Source organism: Lontra canadensis, unplaced genomic scaffold (assembly GCF_010015895.1).
Source record: "Lontra canadensis isolate GAN:19392208 unplaced genomic scaffold, GSC_riverotter_1.0 scaffold11, whole genome shotgun sequence".
NCBI lineage: Eukaryota > Metazoa > Chordata > Mammalia > Carnivora > Mustelidae > Lontra > Lontra canadensis.
Window position 1 is genome coordinate 19,077,072 of NW_022631005.1, and position 17,139 is coordinate 19,094,210.

Here is a 17,139-nt window from a genome sequence, read left to right on the forward strand (position 1 = left end):
GCATCCATAGTATTTATATGGTTCTGTTTATTCCTTTTAAATGCTCTATGACATTCTACTGTATAAAAATATTGTAGTTTTGTTAATCTTCTCCTGTTCAGGGTCATTGACATTGCTTCCAGCATTTTTCTACATCAAACTATGTTGTAGTGAAGGCTCTTATGATGTCCACTTGTGGAAATGTGCACAAGTCAAAGTACATGTTTAAGTGCATACGCATTCTTCAGTTGCACATGTCATGTCTATCATTGCCAATAGGATATCCAAAGCAGCTGTACAGATAATGTTATAAGAGGTCCTCAGTCTCAGTTGCACATGTCATGTCTATCATTGCCAATAGGATATCCAAAGCAGCTGTACAGATAATGTTATAAGAGGTCCTCAGTCTCCAAATCACTGTTAACACTAGACAGAATAATAGGGCAAATCCATGTTCCTCCACTTACTAGCTGTGTGTCTCTGGCATATTAAGTACATAACTTCTCTGTGCCTCTCTTTCTTCCTGTGCAAAATGGGGCTGAAAATATCACCCACTTCATAGGACTTTGTGAGGATTACATAAATGGGGTTCTATAAAATATTTAAGAATAATCCTATATAAGAAGCACTCTTTAAGTGTTTGCTAATTTAGTAATGTTCAGACTTCTAAGTAGTTGCCCAAGACAATACTTTTGGTCTTGTTGTTTTAATTGGTATAAAATTTTCTTAACACTCAATTTCTGCAATTACCTCATTATTTGTGGATTTTTTTTTCTCTTCTATACTTGGTTAGAGGGCACAATTTTACTACTCAGTTTTATTATAGATCTGTTCAGATTTTCTATTTCTTTTCAAGTTAATTTTGGTAACATATTTCTCTAGAAAATGGCATATTTTACCTATTTTCAAATTTATTATTAAAATGCATGTCACTCTTATTTTTTAATATTTTATATCGAATAGGCAAATAGGAAAATAATGACAATAGATATTGAAGAATATGAATATCTTTCATAAATACTTTCCTATTTTCATTCCTATTATTCATTTGTACATATATATGCATGCATATGTATATGTATTTGTTCTTCTGTAGGTTTATCTTTATTTTATTCATCTTTCAAGCAAGTGGCTTTCAAGTTTTTTGATAATATTTTTCTCTATTTTATCAATTTCTGTAATTATATTTATTTTATTCTTCCCAATTAGAGTTATTTTTTTCTGGACCCTTGAATCTATATATTATTTTATTAATTTTTAAAAGATGAATTCTGTCCCTGTAGAATTGCCTAGTCTGGACATTTCTTAACAGTGGAATAATATAGTATGTGGTCTCTAGTGATTGGTTTCTTTCATGTGGCATGATTTCAGGATTCATTCATGTTTTACCATATATCAGTATTTAATTTATTTTTGTTCCTGAATAATATATTTATTGTATTGATATGCCATCTTGTTCATCCATTCATCTGTTGACAAGCATTTGAATTTTTATTCTTTGATTATATGAATTATGATATGAATATTCATGTGTAAGCTTTTGTGTGGACATGCATTTTCATTTCTCCTGTGTATACAAATAAAAGTGGAATTTCTGGCTCATATGGTAATTCAGTGTTTAACATTTTGAGGAACTGCCAAAGTATTTTCCAAAGTGGCTGTGTCATTTTAAATTTCTGCCCCTGGTGCCTGAGGGCTCCAATTTCTACACAATTTTGCCATCAGTTGGTATTGTCCATCTTTTTATTATAGTCATTCTAGTGGGGGTATGAAGTGGTATCTTGTGCCTGATTTGTGTTTCCCTGATGACTAATGATGTTAAGCACCTTCTCATATGCTTATAGGTCATTTTTATAGGCTCTTTGGTGAAATGACTATTCAGAGCCTTGGCCTAATCTAGGGTAACTAAGTATTTTTCCAATAGTTGTGTTATTTTAGTTCTTATATTTAGGTCTATGATACATTTTGAATTAATTTTTACATATGGTATAAAGTTTCTTTGGAATGTGGAAATCCAGTTCCCCCAGCACATTTTCTTGAAAAGGCCATTCTTCCCCTACTGAACAGTTCTCTAGAGTTTGGGCTTTGGGAGGAGCTCCAAACCCATCTGCCCCCTCTGGGGACTTGGGGACCATTTGTTTTTAAATCTATGATGAAGCTAAAGAAGGGGGAATGGATTTGGTACATATTAAAATACCACATAATACTGATATTCAGCAGTTTTTCTTGAGTAAACAGTCATTGAATTTTTATTAGACTTTGTTGAATTTCTAGAGTTCAGAAAAAGTGATTTTCAAGATTTTGCCAGAGATTTCACTGTTCTTATGAAGGAGAGGATTTTTGGATCCTTGTTTCACCATTCAGTTACAGATTCTCTATTTCATTAATTTTAATTGTTCATGCTTCTTAATCTATACATTTGTTGCCATAATATCTTTCTTTATTTCTCAATTCCTGATTGAGGTCCTGTTGGTCAATAAAAATGCTTAGTGATTATTTTTAGGGCTAAAGCATATGAGGAGCTTAACAGTCTTTATAATTGATTTTTAATTTAATTCCATTGTGCTAAGAACAAGTGTCCATTATTAGGTTGATTATTTGCCATATTTTGACACTTACTTTGTGGACTAGAACATGGTCATTTTGTTACATATTCTGTATGTGCTTAAGGAGAACATGCCTTCAGTTTGATGTACAGATTTCTATATATTCTAGTAGACTTAGAATTTTTTTTAAAGATTTTTAAAATTTATTTATTTGACAGAGATCACATTTAGGCAGAAAGGCAGGCAAAGAGAGAGGGGGAAAGCAGGCTCCCCGCTAAGCAGAGAGCCCAATGAGGGTCTCGATTCCAGGACCCCAAGATCATGACCCGAGCTGAAGGCAGAGGCTTAACCTTCTGAGCCACCTAGGTGCCCCTAGACTTAGATTTTTGTTTAGTTCGTTGTTTTAATCATACTGTTATTATAATTTTGTTGTAGTTAAATATCTCACAATATGATTATGGATTTATCAATTTCTCCATTTAATTCTGTCAGATTTTGCCTTATATATTTTCAGCCTATATTATGAAGCCACACACCATTTTAAGAGTTTTATCTCCTTTTATCTATTGTCTTACCATATGGTAGAGAACTTTCAATTTCTACAAAAACCATTTGCCTTAAAGCCTATTTTGGTTAGTATTAATATTGCTTCATTAACAATATAATTAATAATTCAAGACTCTTCACGGTTGAAACTTTAAATCATATAGCACTAAAGTATTTTATTTTAAAAGTTAAGATAAGACCTGTATAGTTTTAGTGACTTTTCTTTATTTGTAGCAGAGGCAAGAGTAGAATCCAGGCTTTCTGTTGTGGAATTCCCTTCTACTTTCAGATGTAACAAGTCAGTAATTTTTAGTTTAGGAGAGTATACTTTCTCAAATAGAGCATGAAAGTAAGAGCAGTAAATGATCTCCTAAATATTGCTGTAGTGGAAATATGAGTTCTCCTGAAAGGGGAGGAAAAAACAAAACATGCTAGTGTTTGTCATACTGAATTACCTTGCTCAGCATGTATGTCATGCCCAAACAATTTTTATTTTATTTATGAGTGTTTCTATGAAGCAGGAAATGGTAATTCCTTCTATTGTTAGCTTGAATTTTTATTCTTAAAATTGTTAATCTTATTAGAAAAATATATGGTAGTGCTAAAAAATTGTATCAATGGCAAATAAAGTGAAAGTTTTCTCCCCCACTTCTAAACCGCAGTCACCAGTTCACACAGCACAGGTAAAAACATTCCCTCATTATACCTTCAAGAAGTATTCTATGCTAAACCTTCTTATAGGTCTAGAAGAATATTTTGATTTTTGTTATAAATAGTAGCATAGATTGTGTACTGTTTATATCTGTGCGTTGATTTTATATCCTGACATTTTACTGAATTCTTGTACAAGTTCCTGTACAAGTTTTGTTTTTTTCACATAAAGTATCATATCATCTGCAAGGAGTGATATTTCAACTTCTTCTTTGCCAATTTGGATATCTTTTATTTCTTTTTGTTGTCTGATTGCTGAGGCTAGTACTTCCAGTACCATGTTGAATAGCAGTGGTGATAATGGACATCCCTGCCATAATCCTAACCTTAGTGGAAAAGATCTGTTTTTCCCCATTGAGAATGATATTCACTGTGGGTTTTCCGTAGATTGCTTTGATGATATTGAGGTATGTACTCTCTATCCCTACTCTTTGAAGAGTTTTGATCAGGAAAGGATGCTGTACTTTGTCAAATGCTTTTTCAGAATCTACTGAGATTATCATATGATTCTTGTTCCTTCTTTTATTAATATATTGTATCACATTGATTGGTTTGCGGATGTTGAACCAACCTTGCAGTCCAGGAATAAATCCCACTTGGTCGGGTGAATAATCCTTTTAATGTACTTTTGTATCCTCTTGGCTAGTATTTTGGTGAGAATTTTTGCATCTGTGTTTATCAAGGATATTGGTCTGTATTTCTCCTTTGTTGTGTGGTCTTTGTCTGGTGTTGGGATCAAGATAATGCTGGCCTCATAAAATGAGTTTGGAAGTTTTCCTTCCATTTCTACTTTTTGGAACAGTTTCAAGAGAATAGGTATTAATTCTTCTTTTAAAGTTTAGTAGAATTCCCCTGTGAAACCGTCTGGCCCTGGGCTCTTGTTTCTTAGGAGATTTTTGATGACTGCTTCAATCTCCTTACTGGTTATGGGTCTGTTCAGGTTTTCTGTGTCTTCCTGGTTCAGTTTATATGTCTCTAGAAATGCATCCATTTCTTCCAGATTGTCAAATCTGTTGACGTAGTTGCTCATAATTTGTTCATATAATTGCTTATATTTCTTTGGTGTTGGCTGTAATCTGTCCTCTTTCATTCATGATTTTATTAATTTGGGTCCTTTCTCTTTTCTTTTTGATAAGTCTGGCCAGGGTTTTATCAATCTTATTAATTCTTTCAAAGAACCAACACCTAGTTTCGTTGATTTATTCTACTGTTTTTTGTTTGTTTGTTTGTTTGTTTGTTTCTATTTCATTGATTTCTGTTCTGATCTTTATTATTTCTCTTCTCTTGCTGGGTTTAGGCTTTCTTTGCTGTTCTTTCTCCAGCTCCTTTAGATGTGGGGTTAGGTTTTGTACTTGTGGCTGTTCCTGTTTCTTGAGAAAGGCTTGTATTGCTGTATATTTTTCTCTCAGGACTGCCTTTGCTGTCTCCCACAGATTTTGAACCATTGTGTTTTCATTACGATTTGTTTCCATGAATTTTTTTTAATTCTTCTTTAATTTCCTGGTTGACTCATTCTTTCTTCAGTATGATGCTCTTTAGCCTCCATGCATTTGGGTTCTTTCCAACTTTCCTCTTGTGATTGAGTCTGGCTTCAGAGGATTGTGGTCTGAAAATATTAGGGAATGGTCCTAATATTTTGGTACCAGTTGAGACATGATTTTTGACCCAGGATGTGATCTTTTCTGGAGAATGTTCCATGTGCACTAGAGAAGAATGTGTATTCTGTTGCTTTTTGATGGAATTTTCTGAATATGTCTGTGATGTCCATCTGGTCTAGTGTGTCATTTAAGGCCTTTATTTCCTTGTTGATCTTTTGCTTGGATGATCTGTCCATTTCAGTGATGGAGTGTTCAAGTCCCCTACTATTATTGTATTATTGTTGATGTGTTTCTTTGATTTTGTTATTAATTGGCTTATATACTTGGCTGCTCCCATTTTAAGGGCATAGATATTTAAAATTGTTAGGTCTTTTTGTTGGACAGACCCTCTGAGTATGATATAGTGTCCTTCCTCATCTCTTATTATAGTCTTTGTCTTAAAATCTAATTTATCTGATATAAGGATTGCCACCCCAGCATTGTTTTGATGTCCTTTAGCATGGAAAATTGTTCTCCACCCCCTCAATTTAAATCTGGAGGTGTCTTTGGGTCTAAAGTGAGTTTCTTATAGATAGCATATTGATGGGTCTTTTTTTTTTTTTTCTTTTAATCCATTCTGATACCCTTCTGTGGTTTTAATTAGTATATTTTTCTTTTTGGGGGGCATTTAGCCCATTTACATTTAGGATAACTATTGAGAGATATGAATTTAGTGCCATTGTATTGCCTGTAGGGTGACTGTTACTGTATATTTTCTCTGTTCATTTCTGGTCTACTACTTTTAGGGCCTCTCTTTGCTTAGAGCACCCCTTTCAATATTTCCTAAACGGCTTGTTTGGTGTTTACATATTTGTTTAGTTTTTCTTTGTCCTGGAAGCTTTTTATCTCTCCTTCTATTTTAAATGATAGCCTAGCTGGATATAGTATTCTTGGCTGCATGTTTTTCTCATTTAGTGCTCTGAATATATTATGCCAGTTCTTTCTGGCCTGCCAGGTCTCTGTGGATAAGTCTTCTGCCAATCTGATATTTTTAACATTTTTCATTACAGACTTCTTATCCTGGGCTGCTTTCAGGATTTTCTCTTTGTCATTAAGACTTGTAAGTTTTACTATTAGATGACAGGGTGTGGACCTATTCTTATTGATTTTGAGGGGGATTCTCTGTGCCTCCTGGATTTTGATGCTTGTTCCCTTTGCCATATTAGGGAAATTCTCTACAATAGTTCACTCCAATATACCTTTTGCCCCTGTCTCTTTCTTCTTCTTCTGGAATACCAATTATTCTAATATTGTTTCATCTTATGGTATCACTTATCTCTCTAATTCTCCACTCGTGGTCTAGTAGTTGTTTGTCCCTCTTTTGCTCACCTTTATTCTCTGTCATTTGGTTTTCTATATCACTATTTCTCTCTTCTGCCTCATTCATCCTATCAGTAAGACCCTCCATTTTTTTTTTTTTATTGTACCTCATTAATAGCTTATTTTGATTTCAGCTTGGTTAGATTTTAGTTCTTTTATTTAGGGGTCTTATTTCTCCAGACAGCATTTCCCTAATATCTTCCATGCCTTTTTCGAATGCAGCCAGCACCTTGAGAATTATCATTCTGAGCTCTGGATCTGACATATTACCAATGTCCATATTGATTAGGTCCCTAGCTGTTGGTACTGCCTCTTGTACTGTTTTTTTGTTTTGTTTTGTTTTTTGTTTTTTGGTTTTTTTTTTTTGGTGAGTTTTTCTGCCTTGTCTTTTTATCCAGATAAGAATATATGAACGAGAGAATAAGACACTTAAAGGATGGCAAAGACCCCAGATGAATGTACACTATTCAAATCAGAAGAGACTCCCAAATTGGGGGGAGAAAAGAACAGGGGTAAAAATAAGTTTTAAAAAAATTTTAAAAATTAAAAAATATATGTATATAAATTAGTCTGGTGAATAGAACAGAGCCACCCACTTGACTTTGGGTGGTATTTTGGTCTCTTAGAAGAAACTACCTCCCAAAATTTTAAAGAAAAAAAAGAAAAAAACTAAAACATATAGAAAAATAAGGGTAAACACGATGAAGGGATGGAATATGACTGTAAAGATGAAAATTTTAAAAAATTCTAAAAAAGAAATTGATAAGTTGGTTGGTAAAAGAAAGAAAAAGAAAGTGGAGATAATTTGGCCAGGCTGGAAACTAGAAAAAAGCCCTGTGCTAGATTTAGGGTACATTTTGATCTATTAGGAGAAATTGTATCCCATAAATTTTTGGAAGGAAAAACCCTATATGAATACAAAAAATAAAGTTAAATACAATGAAGGGTAAAATATGACTATAATAATGAGGGTTTAAAAATTTTTTTTGGAAAGGTATTATTAAGATAATCTAGTTAAAAATTGTTAAAAGTGGAAAGAGGAAAAGTTAAAAAAATTAGAATAAGAAAAAATAAAATTAAAAACATTAATTAACTTTGCAAGACTAAAGGATCATGGTGAGAAAGACATGAAATTCCATGCTTTGCTTTCCTCTCCTCTGGGTTTCCGCTGTTCTCCTTGATCAGTGAGATTGGTCTTGGCTGGATGTTCTTGCTGATCTTCTGGAGGAGGGACCTGTTGTTGTGATTCTCAAATGTCTTTGCCCGAGGCAGAATTGCACTGCCCTTGACAGGGCTGGGCTAAGTAATCTGCTCGTGATCGTGATCGCTCTTGGGAGCTTTTGTTCTCTGAATGCTTTCTGCGGAGCTCTGGAGGATGGGAATGAAAATGGCAGATTTCCAATCTCTGGCCCAGAGGAGCCAAGAGCTCGGGACCCCACTCCTCAGTGGACACTTGCAGAAAAGCATTCAGTCACTCCTGTCTCCCTGGTCTCCGGTTGTGCTCCTAGCTCACCTGGCCTGTGACTGAGCACTTCTGTCTCTGGCACACAGCCCTGTTTGGAGTCTCCAAACCCAGCAGATTCCTGCTGCTCTGCTTTTCCGGCAGATGAAGGTGAATCTCCCCAGATTTGCCACTTGTAAGGTCCCTGCTCAAAGAGCAGTGGTCTGACTGTGCCACAGATTACAGTTTAAGATAACCCCAAGCTAAGAGCTCATTCCTTAGCTCCATCTCTGTAGTCGGCTTCCCCACTCTGATACCTGTGAGCTCTGCTACACTCAGACACCCCCGATCCTTCTGTGACCCTGTGAGACCTGAGACTACACTGTCCCAGTGAGGGCTCCACCTCTGCTTAGTCTCTGGAGCGATGTCCCTCAGGGCAGCAGACTTCTAAAAGTTCTGACTTTACTGGTCCCTCCTACCTGTAGTCTATCTTCCCCTAACTTTGGCTTCACTTCTCTGCACGTCCTACCTTTTAGGAAGTGGTTGATTTTCTGTTTCTAGAATTGCTGCTCTTCTTCTCTTCAATCTCCTGTTGGGTTTGTAGGTGTTCAGAGTGGTTTGATAACTATCTAGCATCCTGCTAGACATCCTGCAACCTGATGTCATCTCAGTCTGCTACTCCTCCACCATCTTGACTCCCTAGTCACACATTTTTAATGTAATCTTTAGAGTTACCTAGTATTATTTTTAAAGAAAAGTATTTGTCATTTTTATTCATCACAGGAAATTTATAAATTAATTCAGGCAGAAGTAAGTTCTTTGGAACATTATTTTTTTCTTTTTTTTTTTCTTTCTATCTAATAATATTACATGCCTTTCCATTTATTGAAGTCTTTATTTCTCTCATTGGTGTTTTAAAATTTATTTGTATAATCTTTGTATATTTCTTAATAATTTCATTCCCAGATTTCTTATCCTTTTTCATTGTTGCTAGTGCGTATTTGTTCTTTATTTGTTTTGTTTTGTTCTCTTTCCATTTTGTCTTCTTGGTTGGTGGTTGTTTGTAGGAAGGTAGCGATTTTTGTCTAAAAATCTGTAATCAATCCCTTTTCCACCCCTTGCCTCCGGCATCCATTGTTCTGTTTTCTGTCTCTGTTGTTTTGCCTTTTCCAAAATGTCATAGCAATGGAATCATATCATCTATAGACTTTTTTTTTTTTTAAGATTTTATTTATTTGTTAAAGAGAGAGAGAAAGAGAGAGAAGCAGGCAGAGGGAGAGGCAGGGTCCTTGCTGAGCAAGGAGCCAGATGCAAGACTGGGATCATAATCTGAGCTGAAGGCATATGCTTAACCAACTTAGCACCCAGGCATCCCACCTCTATAGAGTTTTGAACCTGGTTCCTTTCACTTAATATATTACATTCCTATTTGTTTCTTCATTCAGATTCTCATCAGTCTTTAGGGTGCTGATGGGTCCAGAGAAGTTTTTGAGACCAAGCTATTATTCCCATCCTCTTTTTCCAAAAAATAATTATGGGATTTTCCCTTTAGTTATGCTCCCTCCTTTGAGATTATGCTCTGCCAGGATTTTTTTTTTTTTTAATAGCTGCAGCTACAGGCATCCTCTTTCAGAAACTGTCCATATTTTGAAGACATTCATCAGTGCATCCTCTGACACTGTGGTGTTTTTTTAACAGATGTCTTCCAGTGTTAGTGGAAGTGGAACTTGGCATTTCTTTTCTTTCTTTTTTCTTTCTTTCTTTCTTTCTTTCTTTCTTTCTTTCTTTTTTAATCATTTCCTTTTTCTGGTGTGATTTTCTAAGGAAAGGCAGCACATTATTGCTTTGCAATTTTGAAACTCTATGTCCCTTAGTAGCTATTAAATCTAAATTTCTTTAGCAAGTAGCTGCTGCAGTTTTAATTTACTGCTTAACTAAGGGCAAACTATAAGCCAAAGGATGGGGAAGCTCTTCAGAACTGAAATGTCACCAGCTTTGGCACATGCTAAGAAATATTCAACTCCCTTTTGGTATACTATCATTCCAGCCTTTTCTCTTATGCAGTATCTCTTTTGCTTATTCCTTTGGGAAATCTTTGAAATTTAAGACTTATAATAATAATTAAATATTTATTGAGATATTGAGAATCCACACTTTTAATTATCAATTATCCTGATAACTCAGTATGTTACATATTTTATAAATAAAAAAAAGTATTGAGGATCAGAAAGTCTCAAATGTACACAGCCAATTAGAAGAAGGGTTCTGTTTTAAATCCTCATTTTGTGACTTCAAATCTATTACTTTTGACTACCTCACAGTTACCTCCATATTTATATTTGCTGTGATGATTTTGAGATTATTAAACAAATGTATCTGCATTATTTAATTGGATTCTGGTAACAACAATTTAAGTTAAATTTAAAGGAGGTTATCATTAACTCCATTTTACACATGAAGACCTTTTCTGAAAAAAGATAAAGAAATTTTCAAAGGCAAGCAGTTGTTTCATAGAGCTGATTTGCACAAGGCATCCTAATCTTAATACCTAATAATTAGGTATTCTCCCTTTTAAATAACTGTACATCCAATAGAACCATTATATATATATATATATTATATATATATATATATATATATATATATATATATTTCAAAAACACTAAATTCTGGGTTTAAAATTTTATGAGTATTTGTTCTATTGGGAGCTGTTTGGCACTAGTTGTTTAATACATGTTTGGTATTTTATATCAGTTAGCTACTGTCACAGTAATGTTGTGCAGTAAAAACCATAATACTGTGCAATAAATTACCACAAGACCTATAATATCACAATAATATACATAATTATTGTTCACAAGATCTCAGGCCTTCAGATTAGTTCTTGTGGCCTTGGTTGGACTTACTTATACTATGCTTTCAGCTTCGGGTAAATTAGGTGGCTCTACTGATCATTGCCAGGCTCTGTCCCATCGTAGCTATAAGCTGGTTGCTTAAGATGGAATCAGTTTCACATCTGTTCATTCAAAACACATTTACTTAATGTTTTAGGCAGAACTCACTGAAGTAGATTCATGCTCAGTTGGTGGAGGTTGGGGCAGACCAGTAATTTCCCTACACCAATAGCAGGCAGCCTAGGTTAGCGCTGTTCTAAATCTAAGACCTGGTATGAATTGTGTCCTTCTTGGTGCTTGATATTAGACCCATCATAATGGACTAAGCAAACAAGATCCCTGTTTTTGTTTGTTTTTGTTTTTGTTTTTGTTTTAAGATTTTATTTATTTATTTGACAGAGAGATCACAAGTAGGCAGAGAGGCAGGCAGAGAGAGAGAGAGAGAAGCAGGCTCTCTGCTGAGCAGAGAACCTGATGCGGGGCTCTATCCCAAGACCCTGAGACCATGACCTGAGCCGAAGGCAGAGGCTTAACCCACTGAGCCACCCAGGTGCCCCAAGATCCCTGTTTTAATAAAGCATATAAACCAATGAGAAAGGTAGATGTCAAACAAATAAATAGTGATTTTAAAATATAGTTCAGGGGCTCCTGGGTGGCTCAGTGGGTTAAAGCCTCTGCCTTTGGTTCAGGTCATGATCCCAGGGTCCTGGGATCGAGCCCCACATCGGTCTCTCTGCTCAGCATGGAGCCTGCTTCCTCCCCTCTCTCTACCTACTTGTGATATCTATCTGTCAAATAAATAAATATATATATATTTAAAATAAATAAATAAATATATATATATATATATATACACACACATACACACACACACACACATATATATATATACTTCAAAGAGAATAAATAGGTTTTGGAGATATAAAATAATTTTAAAAAATGGTCTTTATTGGGAAACTGACCAGGAAAGACCTCTTTGAGGGATATAGATTAGGAAAAAGAGTAAAACTGATTGCAGTTGACAAAAAGCAAGTTCAAACTGAGTTGGATTTAAGTGCATTGACTTACATATCTGAAGTGTGTGAAATGTATAGAGAATATGAAGGAACTAAGGGATAATTACAACTACGGATTTGAACATCCTTAGCCTGGGGACTTGAACCTCACCAGGTCATTGCTGCTTCCTTCTCTGTGTCTTTTTTCTCTTCTACTACAATATCACAAGTAGACTTATACAAACTGTAAGGGCATGGACACTAGCATTACTAGGCTTAGACATCTGTGACCTTAGAAGGAAAGACACTCTTTATCCTCAGCTTGAAATATTCTCTAGAAGTTTAGAGACCCATTAGCCTGATTTAGATCTCACATCAACCTTTTGAGCCAATCACCATGGAAAGAGATGATGGTACCTAGACTTAAAATAGAAAAACAAATTTTCCTAAAAGAAAGCCCAAAGGAATGGTACTAACATGGAAATGGGGGGAAATTGTAAACCTGGGTCACCTCCCACAAAATGTATATTCATCAGGCAAAATTCATGTCTAACTCATCTTAGTATGTCCAATAGTAATTAGCACATCTCCAAACTGATAATGTAATTTTAGTAAATGTCAGACTGTGGAGAAAGTCATCATCTACCCTCTTATGGGGAGTGCACTCTAACTCTAAGACCATAACTCTCTTCAAAGAAATCCTCTTTTATTGGATCTCTTTCCTTTATGGAGCTATAGGCGTGTGATGGGTTAAGAGTAGCAGAACTCATTTTAGTCAACTCTTAGCTATTCCTATGTTGATGTTTCCATGGTTTAGATTGTCAGCTGAAGCTCCATAAAGATAGAAAACCCCCATTTTGTCCTGGAATTCCAATAATTCTTGAGTTCTTTAATCAGAATCAAATGTAGAAAGATCCAAGGAATAAAAACATATTTATACCTTATTTTAATGAATATATATAAGCCTAAAATTTTCAAGTTTCTTATAAATGTTGGATAAAAAGAAATTGCTCCTGGAATAACAGAGAATTATATAATAAATTATGCTTGTAAATAATTGGACTTGACCTCAAAGTGTTTTATCCTACTTATGAAAGCATATAAATATTTTTATAAGCCTATTAAAAATAAATTTATTTTCAGATCCCTTTGAAGCATTTATCATCTTTTCTATTCGTCATGAGATCAGAAAGATCGATCTTCATAAAAGAGACTATAGTCTACTTGTTCCTGGGTTGAGAAACACAATAGCACTTGATTTTCACTTCAATCAAAGTTTACTTTATTGGACGGATGTTGTAGAAGACAGGATATACCGGGGCAAGCTTTCTGAAAGTGGAGGTAATTTTTAACTGAAAATTCTAGAAAAATATGCTGTAATGAGATGGGATTTAGATCAATCTTTGCACTTTCATTCTTTGCCTTCTCCCTCATATATGTAAAACCAGGGATGTCAAGTTTATGTGTGAAAATATATTGAGGGCGGGGAATGAATGATGGGAGCCTGTGCTAGGCATACAATTTTCAAATTGTGAGCTTTTCCGTGGACATTTGGTAAAGAAAAATACTTATAAGAAATAACTACTGCCTTCCACATACTAGTGGACATAATGTTTGTGAGTTAAAATGTTTTATTTTGTCAGCAAAATTTCAACATATAATGAATTGTCCCAAAGACCACTAATATGAACTAAATGTTTTTATCATAGTTTGACTTAACTCTTTTGTCTAATGTACACTTCTTAAGTAGCAAGGCTCTGAGATAAATATATGTAATAATCATTTTGGAAACATTGGCTCTGTGTAGCATTCCAAAGTCCATGTGTTTCTATAAAAATCTGAATTTCTCCTTAAGTCACATGTGCAAGTTTGGAAAAATGATAATAAATATGTGATTCACCTGTGAATTTGTGTCTGTGGCGTATTGCAAGAGACTGATTTCAAGTGATGGATTTAGATCCTTGGGCTTAGATGATTAAGGGCTAAAAAAAAAGTCTGTTAAAATGTCTAACAAAAACACTGACAATGTTGTAAACTATTAAGAGTTATCCTATTAGAAAAAATATTTTAATTACAAAAGAAATTAAAAAGTGGATAAATAGATCATTAGTGGACATTACCAAATTGTTTATTTTAATTTAGACCAAACTAATGCCTTCCTCTCTTATTTGTAATCATGTTATATAGTGTAAGTCTTATGGCCCAGGAAGGGGCAGGGAGTGTGATTTGGGGCTTATCTTTATTAAGGGTAAGTGCAGTAAAGTCATCTTATTTATCATGCTTCAGAAAAGGGTGGCTACTGACTAGCTATACTGCATGTTGCCCCAGAGGGGCATTTTCTCTTTATTCTACCCCTGAAGATCAATGTTGATACTAAATTGCACTAATTTTAACTAACACATCATTCTTATTCCCCAAATCCTGTGTTCGATTTCAAAAGTCAGAAACAAGAAATATAATTTTTTGAAATCTAAACACTATTGTTTAGCCTTAAAGTTATTCAAAAATTCTATTGCACTGTCACTGAAAGGGCTTAAGAAATTAAAGATTTCTGGTAGGAAAGACCAGTAATTCTAAATTCGGAGTCTTAGTTTCCATCATGCCAGGTAACACGTTTGCACTCTATCTTTGAAACTCAATATAATACTTCAAAACTCTGTGCTACTGTTAAGTAGGCCTTGTGTGTGTGTGCACACGTAACACATTCATTGAATGGGTACAAGTATTGGTTTCCTTTTTTTTTTTTTTTTTTTTTTGTAGGGGTCAGTGCAATAGAAGTGGTTGTGGAGCATGGCTTGGCTACCCCAGAAGGACTGACCGTCGACTGGATAGCAGGCAATATATACTGGATAGACAGCAATCTGGACCAAATTGAAGTCGCCAAACTTGATGGCTCCTTAAGAACTACACTAATTGCTGGAGCCATGGAACACCCCAGGGCCATTGCTTTGGACCCAAGATATGGGTAAAGAAGTTTGCCTTTTACAGATTCACTTTGGCATAAAAAATAATCTTTTAAATGAATACTGAATTCAATTATCTCATAAATTATGAGTCAGATTGCTTATTTTGTGCATGTACGTATATGTTTATATATGTATAATTACGTATATTTATGTCTAATGTATGTCTACATCTATATATTATATATATAACATATATATATAAAATCAGTTTAAGTTTATTAGCATAAATTTGGTTATAAGATTGCTTACATAGGTATCTTTAGAGGATAGAAATATCTTTTTTCTAAATATGGGCATTAAGCCCTATTGAAAGCTATTGCAACTCAATTTTGAAGCAGTAATTTAATGAATTTCTCTGTGATGTGTCAAAGAGATGCTATAGTTGTTTCTAATGGTTCCAAACCACAGGACAAGTCTCTGGTACAAATAGTCATAGATGTTAATTGCACCACCTCTTATGTATTTTATAAGTACTTGGAGTCAGTTTAAAAGAAAATTAGTATAAGGTTGAAGGAATCCAGTGATGAGACACTGACTATTGGGGTGTTGGAAAGACAAGGCACATGATTCTTGAAAACAAGGTCAAATGTTGAGTAACTCAGCTAATTGGCACTGGTGTTCCCTTGTGTGTTCCTCTGTGAAAGAGCAGAAGAGAGACAAGAAAATCTTGGAAAACAAGGGTTCCAATTTCTATTCACTCAGTTATTCTCTGGGGAATCCACTTAACTCTGTTATCTTCCTTTAAATTTCAGTTTTTTCTTTCGTAAATCAGGGATGATACCTTTATCATTTGGTTGTTTTTGAGGAGATGGTAAATATGTGGAAGACAAGATTTAAGTGATATAGATGAAAATACTGTTATTACTGTTAATTATTTATTTCCTTGGTAATTATTTTACAAATCCAAAACCATTGTCAAGGCTAAAGGTTAGCAGATCAGAAATTTTTTTAAATTCATTTTTATTTCAATTAATTTATTTTTTGGTCTCTGTACCTTCAAGTAATACAAAGTCCAGGGAACACCAATGAGGAAGGAGAATCAGCCAGGAGAAGTTTAATGAAATGCAGAAGAGAGAAAAGGGAGCCTGTGTTTAAGTCACCTTCCTGACCACAATTTCTGTCTGGTGCTCTAGTTTATGCCGAAGTATAGAAATCAATGGTTTAGGAAGTCTGTTCTTTTCTTCAATTCATACACAGAAATTAAAGGACCAAAGCAGCTTGCCTAGAACAGGGCTCCAAATAGGCAACTCTTATGTTTGCTTTACCTCTACAGTGTTTTGAATTTATTTATTACTTGTCCAAACTTAAAATATTAAGGCATTTTATATACAGTCCTGGACTTCTGGCTACTTTTGAAAAAAAACAAGAGATCTGGCAGCAAGGAGCAAAGCAGTAGCTGTATCTTTTACCTTAGAGAGGGGTTCTCTTATTTATACAGTCTACATTTTGCCCATTTTATTCATTAATTACTATAATAACAGTTCACTGGGAAGATATATATTATGTTTAGTGAAAAATTCATTTTTTGAAACAGACTATTCCTGAGATTACAGCTAACTTCCTGATTCTGACCCTTTACTTCCCATAAAATTTCATTACCAACAGGGGTTTTACCCTCAATGTAACAACTACTGCTGTGGAATTTTCACCTAATAGACCTAAGTGGTACCAGTACCTTATACACAGGGGAAACTTTCTGTAGAAGGGAAAGTGATATTTTGGAGAAAGTTGTGGTTTTATCTTATACACCAATATGGTAGAAAAGCTGTGAGTGCTCTCAAATTACAGATGGCACACAGAGAGAAAAACAAGATACAACAAAAAGGACAAAATTGGCAAATGGAAAGCTCTGAAAATGTCTGACCAAACAAAGCATTAGGTCTGGGAGTTGAAACTTTATTTTCTACAGCTTTGAACTGACAATGCTTAGGATAAAATTATTTATCTCACTTAGTTTGTAGAGGATCCTACCTGAGAGGAGAAAAAAAAAAAAAAATAGAGACACAACACATCACCGACAAATACTATTTAAGTGAAAATATCAGATAGTATTCCAGTGACATAAGATCTTCAGAAGTAATATACCCTCTAAGAGTTGAAAGTT

The 17,139-nt window shown here is 34.6% G+C and overlaps 1 protein-coding gene across 1 annotated transcript in view; it reads left to right on the forward strand.

The window, feature by feature from the left end:
* LRP1B (LDL receptor related protein 1B) overlaps window positions 1–17,139 on the forward strand; it is a 1,927,222-nt gene that overhangs the window by 1,251,051 nt on the left and 659,032 nt on the right. The window contains exons 24-25 of the mRNA XM_032856138.1: window positions 13,213–13,410; window positions 14,830–15,034. Of these exons, the coding sequence (XP_032712029.1) occupies window positions 13,213–13,410; window positions 14,830–15,034 (403 nt within the window). The remainder of the gene's footprint in view (window positions 1–13,212; window positions 13,411–14,829; window positions 15,035–17,139) is intronic.